This window comes from Anser anser (genome assembly GCF_964211835.1).
Source record: "Anser anser genome assembly, chromosome: 2".
Taxonomy (NCBI): domain Eukaryota; kingdom Metazoa; phylum Chordata; class Aves; order Anseriformes; family Anatidae; genus Anser; species Anser anser.
In genome coordinates this window covers 145,810,679-145,836,887 of record NC_139721.1, presented here as the reverse complement: position 1 = coordinate 145,836,887, position 26,209 = coordinate 145,810,679, and the positions used below count along the sequence as shown (strand labels likewise).

General features: G+C 35.7%; 1 protein-coding gene across 6 annotated transcripts in view; it reads left to right on the top strand.

Moving 5' to 3' along the window:
- Positions 1-26,209, top strand: part of ODAD2 (outer dynein arm docking complex subunit 2) — a 96,146-nt gene that overhangs the window by 45,487 nt on the left and 24,450 nt on the right. For 5 of the 6 annotated variants that reach the window (XR_014579472.1, XM_083823650.1, XM_083823652.1 and 2 more), the window contains exons 17-19: positions 7,140-7,254; positions 22,358-22,546; positions 23,146-23,367. Coding sequence is in view for 5 of the 6 variants with exons in the window: in XM_083823650.1 (XP_083679776.1) it covers positions 7,140-7,254; positions 22,358-22,546; positions 23,146-23,367 (526 nt within the window). In the remaining variant the exon portion in view is untranslated. Of the gene's footprint in view, positions 1-7,139; positions 7,255-10,862; positions 14,931-22,357; positions 22,547-23,145; positions 23,368-26,209 lie in introns of those variants that run through there. The other variant, XM_083823654.1, reaches the window with a different exon arrangement.

The following is a 26,209-nucleotide window of genomic DNA, read 5'->3' as shown; positions in this document are numbered from 1 at the left end:
AAATATAAATTGGTATTATAAAACCTCAGACATATGCCAGTACTCAGGACTACCACGTGTAATATCCAGTATGGATATCTTCACACTGGAATGTGGTCAGCATAAGCACCAAAAATAACACAAGTTGCTGCTAAAATTGTGATAAAACAAAGTCCATCTTGTTTTTAAGGAGAGAGTGCAGGTTGTTTAGGAGGAAACTTGAAAGATTTTGCCAAGAGTGGGTGAAGGATTGAAATGTTGAATTCAGTTCATATGAAAAAAATCTCTATCAAAGGTTCTCAACATTTGATTTCTTTTTATTTATTAATATTTTAAAAATATTTTAAAACATTAGCAAGGAATTTATTCCGGGAGCAAAATATACTTTTTACTACAACAACAACAAAAACACTTACAGAGAAATTACTTTCATTACTGTGACATTTACCTGAAGTATTGTGCTAGTGCAAGTTGAGACTCATAGCACTAAGAGAGATAATGCAATCTTTTCCAGAGGCAGGATTCAGCCAGGTGCAGGTAAGTTTGATCCTGATCTGTAAAAGTGTTTAAACAATACTTAGTTTAAACATCAATATCAGTACAATTACTCACACATTTAAATGATTTGTTTGGTTGAGTGCTCTGCCTCTTGCAGGGTTAAGATATTAGATTCCCCTGTTCCCCCACCCCAAAACATGGGTTGACCATTCCTTTTCTGTCTCCTCCTCCTTAGACCAGTATAGCAGGAGCTTAGACTGTAACTCCTCATACAAACCACTCTTCTTCTTGAGAAGAATGGGTCACCAAACACACGAAGGATACATGATCTGTAGTATCACGTTGTTCTAATTGCAGAATTTGGGACAGACTTTTGTTTCTGAGATTTTTTTATTTTTAAATGTTAGAAAACATTGATATGTTGCTGCTCAATTAATAAATTAGTGATATGAAAGCTCCAGAATTTGAACACTGCATGCTAAGGGTGCTCAAGTTCTGAGCATTTGGTGGGTTGTGTTTCTGTGATACCCTAGAAGGGGATAATGGATGATAAATAAAGGTAATTTATTTTAATATTCCACTTGTAGTAATATCTACAAGTATCTACTTTAAAAAAATACTGCTTCAGCTTTATGATATATGTCAGGTAAATCCTTTTCCAGTCTTCATGTCCTCATCTTAAAAAAACACAGGTGAATTTATCTCTTTCCAGTCAACTCCAACAGTGCAAGTTATTCCTGTTACATGGCACTAAAATTCTGGAGAGTAGCCGTGCAGAGAGGGATCTGGGGGTTTTAATCGACAACAAGCTGAACATGAGCCAGCAGTGTGCCCTGGCAACCAGGAGGGCCAGCCATGCCCTGGGGTGCATCAGGCATGGCATTGCTAGATGGGTGAGGGAAAGGATTGTCCCACTCTGCTCTGGTGCAGCCTCACTTCGAGCACTGTGTGCAGTTTTGGACACCACAGTATAAGAAAGATATAAAACTGCTAGTGTCTCTGAAGGAGGGCAGCAAAGATGGTGATGAGTCTGGAGGGGAAGACACAGAAGCAGCTGAAGTCACTTGGATTGTTCAGCCCAGAGCAGAGCAGGCTGAGGGGAGGCCTCATGGCGGCCTGCAGCTCCCTCACGAGGGGAGCGGAGGGGCAGGCGCTGAGCTCTGCTCTCTGGGGACAGCGACAGGACCCGAGGGGACGGCATGGAGCTGGGACAGGGGAGGGTCAGGCTGGGTGCTAGGGAAAGGTTCTGCACCCAGAGGGTGGTCGGGCACTGGGACAGACTCCCCAGGCCAGTGGCCACAGCACTGAGTCTGACAGAGTTCAAGAAGCATTTGGACAATGTTCTCAAACACATGGTCTGATTTTTGGGTGGTCCTTTGGGGACCCAGGAGTTGGACTCAATGATCCTTGTGAGTCCCTTCCAACTTGTATATTCTATCATTCTATGATTATATGATTAAAAAGTTCAGGTGCTAGCCATCCTACTATTCCCATTATTACCTTATTTATTCCTGTTTAATCTTACCAAAGTATTAAGAGACATCTGAAAGACCCATGTGGTAGCAAAGTACCTGGAAACATTTGTCTTCCCACAGTACTAAAAGCTTTAATTTGAAAAGAGGATGCACAGCTCCACCATCTCATTCCCTTTTATACCTTACACTTTTTTGTTGTTGTTGTTTCATGAGTTGCTTTGTTGTGCTAAGAATAGCTGTCTTGAAATACATGAGAAACTCTGTTTGAGCTCTTATAATGCTTTCAGCTCTTTGCAATCTATTGCTCATCTTAACAAGAATGTAGAGATCTTCCAAGATGTTCTGGAAAGAAACAAAGCCACTTTGTAGACTCTAAGTATATACACATGATGACTTTCTATTGGAGTTTGATACTTAGCTGTTTCTGGTCTTCTTGGTTCAGCTGCATGAATTATTATTACATTCCTTATTTTGTAATAGTTTTTTTTTCATGGGATGTCTCAATGAGTTCTAGGAGATCAGTTCTTTTCTATTAGCTTTTCTCTTGTCAATTTGGCTGTTAGGTCTTAGGCTTGTTTTCTTTGTCATCTGGTTTGGACAAGCAGTGTTTAAAGAGATTCTGTTTTAATTTAGCACTACGGAAGTGCCTAAAAGTATGATGATTCTTATGGATCCTACTGTCATTGACCTTGATATTTACTAGAAACCCAGAGCAAAGCAGGAAAATTTCAAGTCAGTATCTAACTCTCAGTAAGGATTGAGAATTTTCAAATATATTGTCACATTCCATTAGGTGCATGTGCTTAGTGAAGTTAGCCTTAGAGCCTTTCAGTTGAACAGTTTTCTATTTTGACTGTTCTTATACTTGCAGCAGTAGGCATGTGGAAACCACACACACTGAGAGGGTGGAGCTCATGAAGTTTCTATGAGTGATTCAAGGGTATGTAATGAAGAGGATGGGGTTCATGTAAGAAATAAAATGTGATTCTGGATTATAAAAAACAGAGCGCGTTCCATTGAAACAGTGGAGTTAACTACTGAGGGAAATACTGTATTTTTATCATCTGTTCCATGGAAGAAGCATGCATGGACAAAGGAAGAAGAGTAGTAGATTGGCATAGGTGAATCCACATCTTCTGTATAAAGAATGGCAACCCACTTCTCCCACAGCAAAAATAAGCTGAACCTGTTTTTCACACTCAGTCTGCTGCACAGCATTGACAGAGATGCCTCTGCATATCTTTTATGGATGTTTGTCATTTTAAAGAACTTTCACAGTTATTCTTTTTATATTACCAAAACCAGAGTACTAATGCTCATTCTTTAACCGACATTAGACTTTCATTTGCACTTTTCATTTGAAAACCCATAGACTTCAACTCTAACATTCAAAACTGAGGTTTTAGAATATTATAAATTAAAATGTACAAATATTTTAGCCAGACAGATGGAGTTGAAGACATTGGTATATAATTCTATTTATTAAAGGACTCTAGCAAATAGTGAAAGTTTTAAGAAACATACTAAGTTGTGGTTTCAGAAAACACAAGATTACATTCTGCCAGAATTAAACCCTGTAATCTTACCAGTAAGCACAATACAGAGTCAGTTTAACTTTGTTTATTTATATCTGTATTAGTGGTCTAAATTGGCAGACAATAAAACTAGACTTCTCAAAAGTTCTGGCAAATAATACTGTAACAGAAAAAGATGATAGATATGACAAACAGATGCCTAAGCTCTGTGCATGTGGTGTTTAAGCAATTCATTTTGAAGTTTCTACTGGAAAGGTGCAATATTAAATCTGAATTATAAAGAGAAGTACTATTTCAGATTAACAGTTTTGCTAGTTTCAGATATATTTTAGAAAACAATGTAAATTCCTAGAATTGTGACATGATTTTTGCAGACATATCATGATGTTCAGTGATGCAGTGACATCAAGTTTCATAAATGAAGCAATGCAAAAAGCCTCTATTAAGCAACTGTCATCTATAAACAGTTAATGAAAGTCATTCATAAAAACTATGTTGTTAAATTACCTACACTGGTCGAATAGCAAATACCACTGTACTTATAGCGAAGCAACAGACAGCAATTACCTATAATAGAATTAATATTCCTACTTTGCGTGTGTTTCATGCCTGTTAAAATTTATACTATTAATAGTGTTCTATACATTAGATTATTTAAGTACATACAATACAGCTGTTATATAAACCAGTTAAATATTTAAACTTTAAAATATTAAATAGTAAGATTTTTTATATCATCTAAACATCACATTATTTCAGCTTTTATGAGATTCCCTTCAGCTTTCAAAATGTTCTGCCTCTCTATTAAAAGAGCTCTCCTTTAACAGTCCCATGATTAATACCAGTTTAACTATAGCTTAGCTTTGTCTTTGTTACATCAACAAATTATTAAAAAACACATCATCTAAGTGACTGTAACCACAGGGCAACTAATGTACTAGATATGAGTGAATGCAGAACTGAAAGCCAAACAAAGGAATTTTTACAGTTTGTTTGTATTTATTGTGATAAGTAGCTATATTACAGTGTCCTGCTGATGATGTTATAATCAATTTGGGGATGAAAATTACATACAAAAGCTTTATACAAACAAATCTGAATATTGGTTAGAGTGATGCCATCAGAGCTGAAATTTTCAAGATTACAAGTCTGTTTTCCCATGTCTGTCTTTGTTTATTTGTAAAGAAATTTGAACGTATATTTTTGCCCACTTTAAAAAGGAATTTTCATAGAGAAAAGAAACTAACATTCAAGCACTTTTATAGAGGAAACATTTTTCAGGGCCATTTATTTTAGCGTTCCCATTGCTTTTTATAGCAGATATGCTAGTTTAACATCCAATTTCTTCATCTGCTACACTGAAACCACGGAAAGATAAAAAAAAATGGAATTGAGAAGGGATTTAGTCACTTGTTTAGCAGTGCTTTCTTTAATTAGCAAATATCTATTCTTAGTAAGATGAAAATAAAAGGGTTTGTGCTTGTATGGTGACACAACCATAACTCTTCCAGTACGAAAATTTGAGAGTATCGTTCTTCTGCATAGAATTCCTTTCATTCGAGTTAATCTAGTATGAATGAGTGAAACCAGTGATCGGTGATGAAGAATGTAATTTGGAGATTTGTTTGTTTATTCTATACCATTCTTTGTTTTATACACATTGAATGGACTGAGGATTACACTTTCAGATATTCTGAGCTATTCTGTTGGGTCTAAGACAACTCATGTTTCTGGTGTTCAACCAAAAGGCAAAATTTTCTTTAGAAAAGGAACCGTAGAGTGAGGATAGTTTGCCTTGAAAAGCTTAAGAGAAGACAAGAAAACTGAGAAGAAAGTGAATTTTAAATCAGAAAGATGACTTTGGGAAAAAAAAAAAAAAAAGGAAAGATAAATCAGCCTAGAGGTTGTTTTCTTAAACATGGCAGAAAAATCTGAACTCAGTGTTTGACTTTTATAGCTTGACTTTTATATACTGGTTGGAGTTGGGTCATTTATATTTAGCCCCTCTTGGGAGGAAGTATCTCATGTTGGTAAGTGATCAGTACTCTGCTTGACTAGAAGAAACACTCATGGATCTTTTTTTAATTAAGTCCAATATATGAAAAAATTCTATGTGCTTTCTGAAATGACAGGAAAGTATTATTAAAATTGCTTGAAAGTGTTGGGGATTTGGAGAGATTTAAAAGCTTGTTTGACATTTTTAGTGAAGTCATCCTGATTATGTGGACATGTATATGTAATTGTGTAGTTTATGATCATGCTGTTCTAATTTGTTGTGTTATGATTTCTGATTTTTTCCTTTGAATGACGATATTCTTGCAGTTGATTTGGAAATGAGTAAGTAAAATAAGCTGTATTAAATGAACAGATATTAAAAAAACAACTTATGGTTTCTCAGCTTAATCAACCTTTTGTGCAGAAAGTTATTGTTTTGAAAACACAGTTGTTTAAGCTGTTTGCATAAAAGCATTGTGATTAAAGTCTGTGGTTATTTTAGACAGAGCCCATGCCCTTAACTATTTTCCTCCTTTACGTGATGGTAGAATTGCATACAGAAATGATTTTATAATAAGTTTAAAAATTTCCTGGCAAATGTATTTACAGTGAACACAAATAAGATGTAACCTGTATTTTATTTCTCTTATCTTGTATTTACAATTAAAGATGTAGACTTGCATGTATACAACAGAATTTTTTCCTTGTGAGGTTAGAAAACTATACTTGCTTTCCTTTATCTTCTGCTCATCTGCTTTGGGTTAAATGTATCTTTTTGAAAAATAGGAATGTTTGTAAAAGCTGTTAAGTTTTGTTTGACCTTCCTTTCTATTTAAGGTATTCACTGTACCCTAATGTGACGTTATGATCCCCAGGCCTGATTGATATGTAAACATAACACAGATGGTGTAGAGATGATTCTGATGATAATTCATTTTTCAGCTAGTCATGAAGATACTTTGATTACAGTGTGTTTAAGTAATTATAACATAATATTCAATGTTAGTCTTGTTGGTAAGGAGCACATGGGAAACAAGTTACACGTTATTCATGACCAACAAAGGGTGCAGTGTGGTGTGACCATTTTAATTTCTAATGCTAGATTAGAAACATAGTACCTTAAAATATGTTGTACAGTAAGGTAAATACGTTAAGCATAGACTGAATAAAAAGTTAAGTACATAGTTTTGGGCATAAATATTTGTTTTGGAAAGTATTTGTTACTATATGAAAGAAGCTAGTATGCTTGAATTCAGATTTTAGTTTACATGCAGATCGTTAAAAAGTCACATGCTTACTTCTACTTTTACATGAGTTCTGGTTATAATGCAGTTCACTTTATCTTTAAGCATTTTAAATCACAGTACTGATAAAAAGGTAAACAACACTCGTAAGATTTAGTTGAAAAACATATTCTGTCTTTACATAATTTGTTCACACCCATCTACAATAGCAAGCAATGTTTACTGTGTATGTTGATGGCAGTCAGCTGACAACAGCACACAAGCACTTACGTAAAGCAAAACAGTATGCTAAAGAAAAGCATACCAATATTTCTTAAAGTAGTTTCTCAAACTGATATAATGTAAAACTCATCATACCTCACTGTATACTACATAATTAATTATCTCTTTTTTCTGATCGATTTCCTTGATAGGATAATTGACCGTTTAGATGGAGTTCGTTTGTTATGGTCATTGTTGAAGAATCCTAATCCAGATGTTCAAGCAAGTGCAGCTTGGGCTATTTGTCCATGCATTGAAAATGCTAAGGTGAGAAAGTATTTAATAGCATTGTGACATATATATTCACATACTGTTTTTGTATTTGGATGATTTGCAGCAATACTTTGCTGTTTACCACTTACAATGTATTTCATTCCTTTAACTGCTTTAAATAATTGATGTATTCATTTGCTAAAAATAGAGTAGTAGCCCTCCATCTAGCACTCATTTTGTGTTAGATGGAGGCATTCTGTTTTGCCTTTAGAGCCCTTAACATGTTTGGAATTATTTTAATAACTTGTCAGGATCCAAGCGTCCTGTTCCCAAACAAAGTATGCTGAAAAAGCCAATCTGACAATGCTGGAAACAGAAAGCTTTTACTCATGGGCTATGAATAGCACAGGTAGTTGTAGTTGTTCACCACTATGAGGTACTTCAACTGCATTCTCAAGAGACTGTCTTTTGGTTTCAGAGCGTATTTCAGTCTCGGTGCCAATGTAATCCATAGATTTTCTGCTGAGACTGCCAACAAAAAGTGCCAGTTGTGAATAGTGGTTGTTGTGCAGGTCAGTTTGCACAGAAGACTGAACTATTCATGTATTTTGTGTCAGTTCCAACGTAGAGATAAAATGGTGTGTATATTCTGTAACTCATCTTCAATGGTTTCTTACCACTGACCTGTGGTAAAATAAATGTGGAAGGTTTTGTTTCTCATTAAATGTTTCCTAGAATACTAAGTAGACTTTTATCCTCAATCTTTTTACAGTAATATCTTCCATTTCTAATTTATCTCCATATTCAATGCAACTTTTGTATCTTTTCTCTGCTATACTAAAAATACATATCCTTCTACAGTTTGAAACCTGACCATGTAAAGAATGGAAATTTCCTTAAAGAGGTAGATATCCTTAGGATCATTTGCAGGCAGAGTTTCCTGTTTGGAATTGAGAACACCGTGGTTGCTATTTATTTATATAGATAGATGTATGTATAGATACGTGGATGAAGGTATTTCAAGAACATTTGCTCCTGATTTTTAAAACTTAAGCATTTTCTATTTCTTCACAATGATTTCTACGAAGACAGCTTGTTTGTCATTTTTCAAACATCCTGGTTATTCTGAATTATCTTTCCATCTTTTTTTTTTAATTAAAAAAACGTAGAATCTAGTATGAAAGTTTTATATTACCTGATGATAGGGTGCATACATGTCTCTTCTGTCAAGATCTGACTATACCTGCCTCTCTCTTGAACAATATTTCTATAACTAAATGTTAAAATATTACTTTATCTTAGTACTCATTATGCATAGGACTCCATGACCTGTACTGCCAGAGTGGAGCTCTGCATTGCTAGAGCTTTGACTAAAAACACGTTTTCAGAAACTAAAGGGATAGAGGACAGCTAGTGAAATTACAGACTACATAGATATTTTTTTTCTGTTTCCCTCCCCCGGGGTATTTGATGAGTGTAAGCTATGTACATCCTTAGTGTAGGCACTCTCCTTTCATCTCTCTTGGCTGCCTGCCCAAATGCTAATCTATGACCCCACAAAGAGTCTTTTGTGTGAGACTGAGGCAGAGTGGCACACTGAAACAAACCTACCAATAATACCCTTTCCTCTGACACTGAATGGAAAGAAATATGTATAAAGCAGCAATTATAGCCAAACTGTGGAGATGCAGTAACAATTTCTATGTAAACAAAAATTTGATTTTTTATTCACAGTTAGTAATACTCAACAATTTACATGATCTTCCAAGAAGCACAATTTGGTTTATGCAGTGCTTGACTCAAAAGCAGGAATAAGTATATGACTTTAAATGAGTTATGTGCACTCTGGGTTTTCCAAGCCTGTACTTGACACTGCAAAGCATGTTTCCAATAGCTTTGAGCTTGAAGTCTGGATTTGTTTTGTTTTGTTTTGAGGAAGCTGTAGTGGTTGTCTTCTGTAGCGTGGAGCTTCACAGATGAAAAAGAACTTGTTAACAGTATCCGAAACAAATTTTATAAAATTTAATACAGCATCCATTTTCCTGCACAGACATTTTGTGTATATACAACTTAAACATTATTTGCTATGATACTTATAAAATCATTGAAGCTAATCTATCATACTGATATGGCTCTTATTGCCGTAGTATGTGAGTACATGGACATCTCTCATGCACTCACTCCTACCATAATCTGTTTAAGATTAGAAAACCCATCATTTCTGTTTTACAGTTAGAAAGTAATGAATCACAAAATGCCCAGGTGAATTCTCAAAGATGTTTTTGAGCATTTGGGTCTAATTTGCCTGCTGTTAGGCAGGAAGTTAATGGCAAAGAAGGAAGGAGAATCTAAGTGCCTATATTCTTAGGTTATATAAATTAACAGTTATATATGTAATTAACAGTTATATTATGGTAGCTTTTTCAGAGTACTGCCCATAGAATAGTATTGTAGAATTGGACTGACAACATTGTTGATTACATCAGTATGATATAGCTAAGTGAAAGTGTTTATTACATCAATATGATTTAGATCAGTGTTATTTGGTCTGTGACAGATTTAAGACTTTTAAAATAGAGGATATAAATTATACATTACAGTACATAAACTGTTATAACTCTGACAGTCATAATATTGCTTTGAGATCAGTCATGACCTCTTTATGCCAGCATTATTTCTAAATAATTTTAGCCTTAAGAGTGGCTTGTAGAGTGAAGATCTTACAGGTAGTTTGGCAGTGGCATAATTTTAGGTGGTAGAACTCGTGAGAAAATTTGCACTGCACCTATCGGTGCTACTTGTGAGTCTTAGAAAAATATCTTATGAATTTTGATAAATTAAGGTATACCTTTATTTAAACTGTAAGAGCTAAAAGAGCCGCATCACTTATTCAAATGAATTATCTTATTAGATACATATTCTTATAAATTAGTTATTTCCAAAAGGAAAAGTTGCTACTGCAGGCACATTGGTAATGACAAGATGTAAGTAAACTGCCCCAAAACCACAAATGATTATGAAAAATTGCTAAGAAAAGTCTACTCAACTCTGTTGATGTTGGAACAGCAATATTTGGTTATGATGCTACTTTGAAAAACTGTATTTATAGTGTTATCCCAATGTACATCAGCCCAAACAGAAAAATTGAGAGAAACTCCACAAGGATGTTATTTGGGCCATTATAAAATTCATTGAAAGGCATTATGGTGATGAGAGGAACACTGTCAACTTTTTCCTCACAGAGGAACGTATAAATAGTATGTTTTGAAATAAAAATTAAAAAAATATATCAAAATTTTAGAGGTTATTTTCCTTCCTTGTATTTAATAGAGTTTTGGATGCAAACATAATGTAAGGCCTCATCCTTTCTTCTGTTTTGTCTGTGTTTGCATATCAGCTTTCAGCTTTCAAAGTTTAAATTTTAACCTTTGTTATAACTACAATTGTAAAGGCTTTCTTAAAGAACTTCTGGAAGTCAGCTGTGTATGAAGTCTTTCAAAATTATTCAAGTAAACAGTCTGAGACTGGGGATTTGAGGGAAGAGAGAGGGAAAGTTTTTTATCCTATTTTCTTAAAATGTACTTGTAAAATGACATTTCACTTTTCTGATAAAGTGTAATCCAACCCCCCCAACACACACACATGCTTTTCTTCCTTTTCAGCCCTACAATGGAATTTCATGGGTGTGATGAAGGATGATCAGCCATCTAAAGACGATTGTGTATTTCCTACATAAAGGGAAAGAGAATGTCCACGTTCACATACACACGTGCGCGCGCACAAATAAATACAAAAGCAAAACTAAATCAGGTTTAGGAGGGAAGGGTTAAGAGATCAGCATTTGTGATGGTCAAGTAGCCTTCACTTTTGCAGAAGTATTATATGCTAAGGTAATGACTTATACTGGAGACAGCAGTCTGGAGTTAACCTGCGGGTGGAAAATATGCTGCAGATGAACCATGCTATTTAAGATTTCTATATAAATTTTGCTTGTTGTGGAAATTTTAATGTAACCATATGCATAAAACTAGAATGGACATTTCTGTATTAAAAGTAACAAGGAAAGGTAGTTGAACTTTGAAATTCTTCTGATATTTAACATTTTAAATGTTTTAAGTTACTTTTTTTATACACATTTTACTGATTAATAACTCCAGTGTATGAAGGTTAGCGGTTCCCCATAATGCAAACTGTTGTTCATTTGTTTATATTTTAAAAAATTTTCTTAAATAGTTCCAATATATTTTTGTTTATGTACTTTTCTTTGGATAAGCCTGTAACGTCAAAACTTGCTTGAGTATGTACAGCATTTTCCAGTTTCTTTGTTTTCCTTGTTATACTTCTTGTATTTATATACAGAAATCTTGGCAGTTTAAACTTAATGCTCTTTACTGATCTCCTTCCATTTGCCTATTTGTTTTCTCTAGACATTATCGTATTTTAACATCATTCATACCTGCTTCTCTATATTTGATCTCATTTTTATGCATTTTTTAATCCTTGATATCTGGATGTAGACTACAAATATTTAGGCTTTTGTTACAAACTAACTTCAAAAGAGGTACTATAAGAAAGACAAAAAGGGGCAAGCCAAAAATTCCTCAGACCTTTCAGAATAGCAGGGTCCTTGGAGATTTAGGAAGCCTACAGAGTCAAACCTGGCTTGGTGAGTTCACAGTTGGTTGCCATACTTGCCAGGGCCACGAACAGCCAACTTCTCCAATGACTGTTGCCATAGGCTGCCTAGAAGTTTAGTGGACCAACTGTCATGGAGTGTTTGGGCTCCTACAAACATGCAATCCTAGATCCAGAATGAACTGCCATAAATTGCCCTGAGGTCCTTAGGAGCCCAGTTCCTCCTGTAAAACACAACCTGAAATCTGGGAAGCAACAGGAAACTGAGAGCATAACCTATGTCTCCCTAACTGGGGAGCCTCAGATCCTAAGTGCAAAGCAGCTGCCTGAGAGCTTGAAGAACTTAAGCCAAAAAGCTTAGGAGCTCCTGGAGACCTAGCTTTCCAGCTGTTTGGCAGCCCATCCGGCAAGAAGTCAGGGATTCTGTGAAAACCAGAAGCCAAGCAGCCTGGCAGGCTACTCACCAGCCATCTGGCTGACAAGAGAAAAGATGAAGAGGCACGTTGGTAATTTAGCCTGCCTTTATGCCTGGTTTCTGTCAAAACTTTTCAAGAAGTCGTGTTCTTATGGAAGGTTTTGGTTCCATTCCATTAGCATTTTCTGATGGAATACTGTTCCACTGGAAAATATTTGACCAGCTTTTCTTGTAACTTAGTTTATAATAGCTACACATACTAGTCAACAGCTTGTCATGTAGCTTCTGTACTTTTAAATTAGACTTACTAATTAGATTTAAAAATCTATAAAAAGCTTAAACCTCATCTTCCTCCCATTTTTTTCTTTTTCATCTCTCCTTTGTTTTTTCTTCTTGTCCATCTCACTTTTTTCTGTCTTTACCCTCTCGCTTACCATATGGGACTTCCATAGATTTTAAGGCAAGAAAATAGCACGGAGATCTTTGTGTCTCATTTGCTGCATAATACAAACCAGAAAATTTCAAGCAATCATTTTATCTACCCCAGAAGCTTTTGATTGAACTATAACATATTTTATATTTCATACTGCTTGTTCAGATTCTCAGTGGTCTGTAATTGTAATTGGTAAAATATGATATGATTGCCTTCTCAAATACCACTCTAATTTATGGAACCATTCCAGAGTTGCAACAACACAAACTATAATTGTTATAACGATTTATTTGTGTTGTCACTGCATTGATTGTTTAGCTGGACTGTCCTCAGAACATTTCAGTATTACTTTCTTGCAATGCTACAATATTAAACAACATTAGTACCAGCTATCTCACAAATATGTTAATAATTATATGAAGAAGTTTACTTAGACACTTATTCAGCTTCAATGTTTTGAGCACTTACTTGGATTCAGTTCAACACAAATCCAATGGAAACAATGTTTAGTTTTTTCAATTAGTCAGTGTCATCAGTTTCTCATGCTTCCATATTATAAAGCTTTTCAAAATAATCTAAAGCAAATCATGACGTTTTCTACACTGTGGCCTCAAAGGACTCTGATATTAGTAGTTTCACTGCTTCTGTGAAAAAATTAGGATTTGGCATTTATCCAAGACTGAACTTCAGTGAGAGTTGTGAGGGGTAAAGGGGAGAAGTGGAGAAAGAGTAGGTGTAGTCTGCCAGGCTGGAAAGTAAGGAAAACAATAGACAAAAGACTTCCAAAATTTGTGTGAGTGACTATGAAGACTTGTTTTCCCCACCAACTTTTAGAGGACATTCATTGCATGCTTTCTTGGGCTGTACACTTGACTAATGGACTTTGCCATTATTTCTTGAAGCTATCAATAGCAAATATACATGCCAACTATTTAGCTGTGTGATGAACCTAGCCCTGAAGAGCATAGAGTAAGGGATTCTGCTCTTCTAGCCTATGGAGTAGCACTGGAGCTATGCTAAAACTACTAATGTAACACTAAGCCTGCTCTGGCATTACCTCTTTCAGTGAGGTGAAGAGGACAGGAAAATATGTGTTGATTGTCTGCTATTACTTTCCCAGCAGATTGCATTTTCCCAACACACTGTACAGAGAAAGAGTTGTGAAATGTAGTAAAATAGGCTCATCTTGCAAGGGGTTCTTCATCAGTTCCGCTACAGTGGAAGCCTCCACAGCTCTATAGACAGGAATAAAATTAGTTTTTAAATATAAAATAATTTAAATCAATATTACCATTGTGTTGTTTAATTTGAAAAATGAATAGGAACATCCTTACACATTGTGTTTGACTTTTATCCTGTTTTTTTCCAGCTGTAATATATAAATTTATCTGTTGCATTTCTTTATTTTGAATTTTTAATTGTTTTGCGCATTAGGATAAGTCATTTGGTTGGCAATAGGGCATGGAAATGGACTGCTTCCTTCATTGAAGAAAAGGTAGTTTAAAGATGACTCTTGCTAATTAGAGTTTATTTGCACAGCCATACCATCACTTTTCTGGGCAAAAGCATTTCAATTTGACAAATCAGGTTTGACACCTTAAGCTTTTTAAGATGTTCTAAGAGTGAAATACTACTTGTTTTTAGTGGAGAAACTTTTATCTTTCAAGTGGAGTATTTTTAAAGATAAACACAATGTGTTTTTGTAATACGGTGTTTAGCTTTAAATCTTTCAAATAAAGAAACCAGTATTCACTTTGGAAGAAATAAGAAGGGAATCCAGTTACAAAAGAATTCAGTAGTGCCTGTTCAAATACTGTATGTCTCAACTTAAGGCTGATGAACTTTATTTACATAATGAAAATAACCACACACACACACAAACCCAACAACCATATAACATGATGACAAGAGAAGTCAAAAATCTCAAATGTTCTTCTTGAATAAATACTCCAAAGATCAAATGATTTTTCCAAACCTTTTTCTGCAAATATTGTAGTGCTTTCTGCTCCCAATTAAAATAAAAATAAAAACAACTGTGTAAAGCTGGTCTATCTCACAGTATTTCTGCTCTTGTAGCCAGTATAGAAATATCTGAAAAATTAACTAAATTTTCTTGATAGTTATGCTCTTCAAGATGGAAATATATGATTATGAGTAACAGGATGAAGCTTTATTAGTACTACAGGTAACTTTGCTGTCCGCAGCATGTATGCCAGATATTATTTTTACTGCTTGAAATTGCAAACTCCTCCCTTTGAATACAGTTTTGAAATAATATTTGTCATACTTCTTGAGGATAAAAACTTTGCTGCTCAGTAGTTAGAAGAAAGATGTGGTCATGTGAAGTCATGAAAAATCCTATCATCTCCTCCAGTCTTCTTCAGCCATTTAAAAAATACTTTAACAGACCATATTTTTTTCCGTATCTGTCACCTTAGGTTAAATATTACATTAAAACTTATAACAGTGATGATCTAAAATGAAGATATTTCCTATGCTCTTGCTCTTGCCCCAAGCCTTTTTACATTTTTATTTCTTCTTTAAATGTCTCTGGATTTGGGATCTTATTTTGTTCAGCCTGGGAAATATTATTGTTAAACAGACGCATTTACCTTTCATTAACACATGCACTTAGATGTTTAAACTAAAACTATTTTATTGCTTATTAGCGAGACTGATTTTATAAATATTTTTGTCTATAAATGCTGTATCTTGGACTTCATTTTTACAAAGTCATATTTAAATTGAACTGAGTGATATTGTTAGGACAATACCATGTAAGGTTCTGTCACAATAAGTAAAGTGGGGGTAAATTAGCCAAATTAATTTAAATAAATTTTTCTTACCTTTTGTTTATTTTTTTGTATAGCTATATCCTAAGATGTCCTTGAAGCTTTTCAAAATACTTTAAATTTGTTGGTTAGCTTCATAAGTAACATGAAAGTAAATGTAGTTTAGTGGCTGTATTAATAGATCAGAGTTTGCAGTATATAAGGGCTAAGTGTAACTGTAGTCTTGGGCTGGAAATGGAACACTTTCCACTTCAAGTTCAATATGAAAGTCATGTTATTATCCAGTAGTAACCAAGTTGTACAGCCCAGACTTTGAAACAATGCCATTTACATTTTTGCAGTGAGTTTTAAGGACTACAAGTAAATGTGAAAGCTTAACACACACAAATAGCTGGAAACAACAAATCCTTTGCGTTAAGTCTCACAAAAAAAGTTGTGTTTTGATTGATTTATAAGGTCAAATTTAAAGATAGCTTTTCTTTCTACCTGAAACAAAAAGTACAAAAAATATTTCCAAAGACATGTTATATATTATTTCTCTTCTCTTATATTACAAAAATATAGATGGAAATGCCTGAGGGAACTCTTTGATTTGGAAACTAAAATCACAGAAATTTCTTTAGACTTTACAGTATGGACAGCTATCTGATCATTAATATAAGTATACTCAAAGATTCAAAAGAATTGAATCCAGACTTCTGCAATCAGAAGCACAGCTTCATATAATTTCCTCATATGAAAATATCTTTAAATGATGACAATTGTATATAATAAATACACACTTCAGTAACAGTAAATGAAGTAGAAATTTACTGTACAAAGCAAATATGTGGTTTTGCTAAATGATATCAAAAAGATTGCATTTGTTGTTTAAATTCTTTGAAAGAAAAAGTAACATAATGGATTTTAAAGCTCTCATTTCAGTTCTTCTTTCTGCTCATTGTTCTTCAAATTTCTTGCTTTTTTGCTTTTCTCTTTGTCTTGCACAGACCACCAGACTACACCCACAATCACACTTGGGAAACTTTCCTGACATGTGGTTTCTGCAGTTTCCCTCTGCTTTTCATCACTGGTAGAATGTTCTGTCCTTGTGTTTAGCTGGTTTCACAGACGATTATTGAAACTCCTTTCTTTTACTTACTGCTCAATTGTTTATATATTATTCTGTCAGTTTAATATGACCGTACATTTTTACAAAATGTGGAAAGTGCAAGCTTGTCAGAAGAGAAATTTAACAAATAGAGTTATAATCATCTGGAGAGAAGATATGTACAGGTAGCAAAATGTAAGATTTGCATGTTGGTTCATTAGGGTGGGATACAGATTATCTTCTTTCTTCACGAAACTTCTTAAAGAACATGAATAATACACAGATATCTGACCCATCCAGAAGAGCAGGATCATTTGCATTTATAGCTGAGCCCCTTACAAATCTTAGACACTTACTATAGAGTTTACTTGTTGAACAGAAACCTTTCTTGTTTGTTGAGCCAATATTTAAACACCGCTTCTGGAGTAAGTTTCAAGAAATTTAAGTAAATGTAAAATATCCATTCTTCTTCTGTATCTAGCCATTTAGCCCTTTGATACATATAGTAAGAAATTTATTTGTAGAATTTTTCTCTGTGACCCATTTTCTCCAGCTATTAGTCAAGTTTTAAAATTTCAACTAAGGCATGAAAATTCTATCAAGAAATATTGTTTTTATTTAAGTGACTGGATGTAGGTGTATTTACATTGTGGTATATTCGTAGTACATATATACATAGTATACACTAGCAATGATAAACTTTTGTCCTAGAGCATCCATGGGAAACATGCCCACCTCCTTTACATGCAGCTCACATGGTAACAGGATTGGCTGAGTGCTGCCCTTCCTTCACTGCTTCTCTCAGCTGCTTCTCTGAATCACAAACATATGTTGTCCGTCTGCATAAACATCTAGATCCCATTTTAATTTCTGTTAGGACCTGTATTTTTTGTTTGTTCTGTTAATTTTAGGACTTCAACCCAAAGTTTGCTGTTGGATATTACCTTTCTCCACACGCCTTGGCTTCTGGTTTTGGTCCTCAAACTGTATGGCTTTAACCTTTCCCTGCCAGTCTCCAGAATTTCCCTGCCTGTGTTGGAAAATATTACATTCCTGATGGGGCTACCCACTGCTTTTGCTTTCTATGTGAAGGAAACATCACAGCTAAGAGTTCTGTTTAGCATGTAGACCCAGAACTAAAGAAGTAGGAAATTTTATTTTCCAAGTCCATGAGCAATTTGATGGATTTGCTCAGCAAAACTAACACAATACAATTGGAGTCATACTCTGCTAATAAATCAGCTCTGAAAAAGAAATAAATATAATCAAAACCATTCTTGGTCTTATGGTCACTCCTTAGCCCTAGGAAAGTTCATACTGTCCATGTTTGCACTTTCATGAAGTCCTAAGACCTTTCAGTCCAAAAGGGTTTCAGGAGAGAGTCTGTTATATTTTATTCAAAATTCTCCTATTGACCTGTTGAGGAAAGCGTATAAATGAAATTCCACTTGTAGCCCTTTCTTCCGTCTCTGCATTTTTTACCATCACTGACGTGCACAGGCTAAAATTTCTTCCACAAATTTACTTCTGACCACTTAGCCAGTCACTTTTGCTCTCTTTCTGTGTCATAAGAGTTTGACAGCAGGCTGTCCAATGCCACCTTTGTACAGCAAGATGTCACCAAGAATCTGCTCAGATCTATTTTCTCCTTCAGAGTTCCTAACTGTTCTTTTCAGAAGAACGTGTCCTTGGTGCTGATAGATGATTGCAGGTCTTTCTTAGAACTAACAATAAGGTTAGCATTCTTAAAGAATATTCTGTTGGATCAGTTTTTGGATCCACGTGCCTTCACTATCTTATTTTTGCTTTGTATTTCAAATGTATTATTGTCATTCAGCCCTGTATTTCTGTATCTTGGCCATCAGCTCTGGTAAAATCCAGTGTCATGCAGAATTTCACAAAGGAGGATGAATAAAAGGTCTCATCCCAGCAAGTGACACAAGTTTTTCCTTTTCTTCTTCCTTCCAACTTAAAAAAAATGGCAGCTGTTGCCAAAGAAAGGTGTACGTAGACCAAAAGAGTCGCTATATCCAATAGGTTGATAGAATAATTAGATCATCACTAAAAAGGATTTTTCAATCAATGTCTGTTCTTAGGTAGCTTCTTGGCATTATCTGGCCAGCTGCACCCACAAGCATCTTACCTACATGATTTCATTTTCAGGCCTTAATCTACCTGAATTTAGCAATAGTCTTGACACTATTCTTTAAAAGAGCCAGCAATACTCTGCAACTACATGCCAGGCTGATTGCAAGTAGTATCGTTATTTAGAGAAAACTGTCTTGTTTTTGTACTCCTCCCCTATGCAAAGAAGTCCTGTAATGGAAGACTTTGCTTTTGAAGGACTTTTTTGACAGCAAGGAGCTCTCTAGCTCTCCATAGACAAGGTTTTGTACTTCCAAATAATTGAACAGCTATGCTAAGATCCATTGGTTCATTTGTAGAAGGCATTACTTAACTTAGCTTCTTACAGTCCATACTATTTGTTGCCTCCTAGCCCTCTCAAAGTAGACACCAGGGGCTCTTCGGGGATACAGTGCTCTGGCCATCACTGCTCCTCAGCACCAAGTACTTCACATTGCTCAAATGCAAACTGGAGATTCAAGAAAACATCATCATTTACATATTTCAGGACTAGGAGTTCTTAGGTATTGTTATCAACGAGAAGGGTTTTACCTCAGAGCCCAAGATTAGTTCTTAAATCAGGTATATTTCTGACCAAGTGATTGGAAAGGTCCTGCCTGGATACGGCCCAGGCAGTTCTGAATTCAGAACCTTTCAAGTGTCTCTATCCTGAGTAACAGAACATTTTCAGATTTACCAGATTTACATTTACTGTATTTCACTTAAATGCATCATTTAATGCATCCCCTAAATCAAAACACCTGCCACCTGAGTGTGTGCTTATTGGATGTCCTCTGAAGCTTTAATAGGCCCTGTCTAAACATTATCAATGCAGTTCTCAAAGATAGTGCTCTCCAGTTTTATCCTGATAGTTGTCTTCAACTAGATACGCAGTTTAAGAGTTCCCGCCTTTCAGTTCTTGCTTTTCCTAACAAATTTCATATAGTGATCATTTCATTCTTGTACCCTCAAGCTCAGGATTATTTTGTTTTCTCTTAGCCTGCTTCTAGCAGGTTTCTAAAACTCTTAATCCAATAGTGCTTCCTTTTAGGAACCAGATCCTTTAATGGGATTGTATCTAATCCTGTCCTTTTAATGCAAAAGCTCTTTGATCTTGTTTACCATACTGGCTTTTCTAGTCGTTCATAAAAACAGTGTCCTGGTTACTAACCCTTTTGCGAATAGTAAGGTTTGGGCACTAGTGGCATACTTTTGGTAAATAGTTTTCCATAAAAATTAGATGACCATCAAAAAATACCTAAAGTTTTTGCCCACAGTGTTTCTGCCTTTTATGTATTTCTTCATCAACAGTTAATTCGCTTAACTTTTGCTCTATAGAAATCCTATTTAGCCACAGTGTAGTCATTTGCTGGTTTCTATATTTACTGGACAATGAACTTCATGAGAACTGTTCATCTTTCCATATCAACACCTGAAAGGTTGAAAATCTACCAAAAAATGTTGGGCTAGATTATAGATTATGAACATATATAAACATATATATGAATATATATGAAGAAGTGCTAATAAAACACATATATCTATGCTCAGTATAAAGATCTACTTAACTAAAGTAACTGAAGGGCCCAGTCAAATAACAAAGTGATTTCTCCAGATTACGTTATAAAGCTTGATATCTTCAGGTTATGCACTTGAAGTTCATTCCACTCCGTTTTTAATTATTATGCTTACAATAAAGTTTCTGGAAATGATGCTCCATTTTGCAATCTTGTCTCTTAGGTTTTGTGTAACTAGGCATCCTAAGGACTTTTTCTAGGTGGTTGGCAGAATGCTGCTTGGAATTACCCACAGATTGAATAAACATGTAAAAAATCATCTGAAGAAGTTGATGTTTTTCTATTCTGGCATTGTTTCTGTCTAGGAGGAAGCTGAAAAGAGGTTGACTAAAGTCATGTAATCTTACATGGTGGAACATCTTACCAAAGAAATAGCAATATGTTTCTTTTCAGACATCTCAGTTTTTAACAGACTACAGTGAATCTTGGTGTACAGCATTGGTCAGTGACTATGTAATTTAATCAGTTAAGAAACTGTGCTTAAACAAACTTAGATTTATATCCTGTGTGCTTTTAAGGGTACATGAAGTACTGTATGCTGCATGTCACTTTATGAGATAACTGCCAGTTCCCATTTGCCTGAGGCAACCAAATGAATTCCATACCTGTTAGTTCAGTCTTGCAGTGCCAAAGCTGACGGTTTTCTGTTTTACACATTAACATGTAAGCATGTGCTTGCTAATTTGAGTTGACTAATAAACACAAAAGTGTGAGAATAGCCAATTCTGTGCTAGACCAGAGGTTCACTCACCCAGTATTCTGTTTCTCATACTGGCCTACGGGGCATGCGTAAGGAAATGTAGAAGAATGGGGCAAACTTGTAGCAGTGGCTCCCCTCCCCAGAACTCTCTCCCACCTTTGAGAAATCTGTGGTCCAGAAACTTTTCCAATCAGAGGGAATACTTTTAAATTAAATAACAGTTAATTATTTTTTTTTTCTGTGAATTTGTCTTGTCAGTTTCAAACATAAAAACTTTTAACATCTACTAGGAGCAGCTGAGGGAACTGGGGTTGTTTAGTCTGGAGAAGAGGAGGCTCAGGGGAGACCTTATTGCTCTCTACAACTACCTGAAAGGAAGGTGTGGGGAGCTGGGGGTCGGCCTTTTGTCACAGGTAACTGGTGATAGGACTAGAGGGAACGGCCTTAAGTTGCACCAGGGGAGCTTTAGGTTGGAAATCAGGAGAAATTTCCTCTCAGAAAGAGCAGTCAGGCATTGGGACGGGTTGCCCAGGGAGGTGGTGGAGTCACCATCCCTGGGGGTGTTTAAGAAAAGGTTGGACGTGGTGCTTAGGGACATGGTTTAGTGGTGACAAGGGGATGGTTGGACCAGATGATCTTTTCCAGCCTTAATGATTCTATGATACATTTCTGCTGCAAGGACTTAAACGTCATAATGATGCTTTGTTTGAAATTAACTTTCTTTTATTCTGGACATACCATGTTTAGTTTTCTATTTATTTTCTAAAAGCATATTTAGACATTCTTCTAGAGTTGTGTTTGTATCCACTAGCCACATTTTATGTTGATCATACTCTGAAGTGTACCTTGGTTCTCTCAGTTGCTGTCAAGACTTGTGTAACTGCCTCTTGAATAAGCTTGCAAGTATTGCTGAATAGTCATTTGCATTGATATAAGAAAAGAACATTGCCACTCTTTTGTCTTAGCTGTCAGACTTAATGTGAGAAACAGAAGACAGTGGGAGAGCCTAAACAGGGGTGTCTATTTGGTGTTTAAGGTGCCCGAGGGTATATGAGGCACATGCCTGGCAAGTACAGCAGATAAGATAAACTTGCATACCTTTGGAAGTGACAGCTTGCGGTCAGAAAGAATACCCTGTGTCATCTAAAATGGCACTAGATACCTTTATTTAGGCATTGAATTTCTGCTTAGATGGTGCTATTTAAAACAGTTTAACTCTTATCTGTCAGTCAAGAGTTTTGAGTTCCAAATTGTCCATATTTCTTGGTGAAGGTGACAGAACACTAACTGCAGTTTGGAACAATTATGTTGTGCCAATCTCTTTTTTTTAACATTCACATAAAATATATATTGAATATTTTAAAATAATGTTTCTTATGACTCTTGTTTAGGATGCTGGGGAGATGGTTCGGTCCTTTGTTGGTGGCTTGGAACTGATAGTCAATCTGCTAAAATCAAAGAATAAAGAAGTTTTAGCAAGTGTATGTGCAGCCATTACAAATATAGCTAAAGATGAAGAAAATTTAGCTGTCATAACAGATCACGGAGTCGTCCCTCTGTTGTCTAACCTAGCAAACACAGTAAGTAAACATACGATATTAAGTATCATACTAAACATACTATCTTAAGTATCTGAATTTCTTATATCAATCTGCATTATACCCAACTAAAAGGTTGTGACATGAGTGATAGACTTTGCAGCAGCTATCAGGGAGAGATGCAGAATTCCTCCTCCATGAGATGTATATTGGACATGAAAGCACTCTGTGGCTAGTACTAAAATTGCTGTGGAAGATGAGCTTCATTTTAGTAATCACTGTTGCTGAATATTGCTTTTCAGAAATGCAGCTGCTGTATGGAAAAAGTACAAAGGGTTGAGAGAGCAATAAATCTGAAATGCACAGAGAATCTCAGCGATGGACTATATGTTAAATTTTAATGCTAATCTTACCTAATTTCCAGTCAGTCTAAAAGCACCTTTAAAATAATATAAAAATTCACTGCACTTCTTACAAAGAGAATAATAAAGGCTCCATGCCTCACAGTTCTCTCCAATTTTTAATTGTACTACAATTAAAATAGGAGGACGTAAAAATGTTTTAGAATACAGTACTGACTTCCTATGAAATTTTTATTGTATTATATTGTTTTTAATTTATTATGTTTTTACCTTTTTCAGAACAATGACAAATTAAGACGTCACTTAGCAGAGGCCATTTCTCACTGTTGCATGTGGGGAAGCAATAGAGTTACCTTTGGAGAGAGCAAGGCTGTAGCTCCCTTAGTACGTTACTTGAAGTCAAATGATCCTTTGGTTCATAGAGCTACAGCTCAGGCTTTATATCAGCTTTCAGAGGATCCCAGCAACTGTATCACCATGCATGAAAACGGAGTGGTGAAGGTGAGGTGGAAATTTTCTTATTTGGCTTGGTCAAAAAAGACCTTTCTTTTGAAATAGTTTTTGGATGCTGCTGTGTACCTCAAATATTCTGAGCTTTCCCTTAGAAAATTTCAATTAAGTAGTGAAATAGGGAAGAGTAGTGCTAGAGTTGTCACAGCCTAGTGGTTATGGACATGTGGACATTCAACTCTAAAGTACTTGACTTGACTTGACCTTGGCTGGTAGTGACATTACATCAGCATTTTATCAGCACAGAGAGTTGGCCAGTATGACAGAAAGCCACCTTGGAACTGAGTGTAACTGGATTTGGGAACAAATTAAAATTAAAATTAAGAAAGGCTTAGCTTACTTGGAGCTGTTTCAATGAGTTCTGTATTCACTTATAAGAAATCATATTTTAGGAGTTAAGCATGAGAATATTGTCCAAAAGCCTTTCTCTAGAAATAATTTTTCTATCAAAAAGATTTCTATCAAAATTTTATCTCACAAGTTGAAGCCAGTGAAGTTATTTCACAGGAGAGAGAAGGATTATGGCCTTAGAGATAGAAATTTTAGGAATTGTCAATTTTTGCAAATTTCTGGTGATGTGCTTTTATAGTAATTACGTCTGAGTCTAGGTTCATTTTCAGTTTTTAGTCCTAGTTAAAATATCTACACTAATTAAAAGCATTTATTTGCACTTGCAGATAAGTAGGGATATGCTAAAAATATCGTAGGTGTTTTGTTTTTATATTGCTCTGGAATTACTATAGTATGTTAAAGGGGAGAAAAGAGAACTGATAAAAGGAAAAGTGAATTATGAAATAAATGAACTTGGATTAACTTAGTTGCATCTAAGCATTTTGCTCAGAGTGCGCTTTCCCTTTCTTGTGTACAAGAAACTTGTATTTTTGTAATGAAATGGACAAGTGTTTGATGACATAATAGCATGTGGCTCCAGCACAGAACCAAAGTGGAAGTTTTTGCCACCTCATAACTGATGGATGGCCTAAACATCTGAGAGTGTATATGACCAGTTCTCATCACGTGGGCCATTACAGACATGCATTTGTATCATATAAGCAGGTATGCATTATTAATATGACAGGAAGCAGCTACATTTTGGTCCATTGCAAGATTAACTACCAGGGTAGCAGTGGAGCTGAAAAGGACGAGGGGTTTTGGTTCAGCAAGCAGAACATGAGCCAATAGTGTGCCCTGGGAGTGATAAAGGCTGACAGCATACTGGGCTGTGTTAGCAGCAGCATGACCTATAGGTCAGAGTTGGTGACTTAACACTTGTTAAATCACATCAGGTGTCCGCTTTGGGCTCCTATGTCAAGAAAGATGTGGATTAATCTGAGCAAATCCAGCGGAAGGCCACCAAGATGATTGGGAACTGAAGTGCATAACTTGTGAGGGAACTGAACATGTCTAGCTTTGAGAAAAAAGACCTTTGGGTAGGGATCCCTAATAGCAACCTGCCAGTATCTAAGAGAAATTTAGCGAGGAAACAGAGGCAGGCTCTTTACTGAATTGCATGAAAGGAGGATAAGAGACCGGGATCATAAATTGAAATTGCTGGGTTCCATCTGAATATAAGGAAAAAAAATCTACCAGGAGGGTAATATAGCACTGGAACAGCTTCCCACGGTGGCTGGGGAGTCTCCATCCAAGAGAATTTCGAGACCTGCCTTGACAAAGCCATCAGCAGTCTGAACTCAGTGTTGACCCTACTTTAAGTAGTAGGTCAGCCTAGATGGCCTCATGTGATACCTTCCAACCTGAGTGATTCAGATCATCTGATTTCTAGCAGATGAAAAATAATGAGTGATCTTTGCAAAACCCGTCCTCACTGTGTTTTGATAGTGAAGCAGCTTCTCAGCGTACTTTATTGATCCATAACTGTGGCATATCCAGTTAGGAAAAATAGCCATATTTGTCATAATAGGCTTTCCCATTCAGTATGCAGAAGCAGCCGCTCTATGTAATGTTGATGAAACTGTAGTTTGTCGGGTGGGTATCTCAAAAGAAATATTGGTAGAGGAACAGATATAATCACTCTGTTGTTTAGGCAGTTATGAAGATGTGTAGGATAAAGTGTCTGAATTCCACTCCTTATCATTAAGAAATAGAATATTCATTCCATGAACAGAAAATTCACTTGAATTTTAGATCTGCTCTGCAAATGTAGGTAACTAAGAGATGCAGTGTTTTCTCACATACCTTGAAGTATTTCAAAACTCTACAAGGTTTGACTAATCCTCCTCTGTAGTTCACATGATCTCATTTTTTGGGGGAAAGCAGCTTGAATGCAAACAAAACTGGTTCCATATCGAATCTTTAAAACGCAGCCAAACCTGATCAAGAATTAAGAGCTTAAAGAAGAGCATTAAGATGAAAACACCTGTGACCACACTTTGCCATGAGGGACCTAGAATAATTCTTCATTACTTCTAAGTATTGCAATGTGCAGAAGTCTTGGGAAGGGTTTTTGGAGGTGATGTAGAATATCATCTATAACGTTCAAAGTCCCCACTGTTGATTCATGCCATAAGCTGTTCACTTTGGTAAACTGGAATCTTCTCACAGCTAGGAGGTGACTGTGAAACAAATGCATAGGTGGGAAAACACAATGATTCCTTGGTGCTCAGTTTGCTTATTGGCAATAAAAATGAGCTGTGCTTTGCACAGTAATTTACCTGAAGGATTAGCTTTTGCTAGCGCCCACCAAAGCAAAAATAAGGGAAGTTTGGCAGAGTGTATTTTCAGATAAATTGAGTCAAACTAATCAGATGGCTGATGCCATCCATACCAAAGACTGTCAGCCAATGCACAGTCAAATGTACTAAGTTACTGTAAA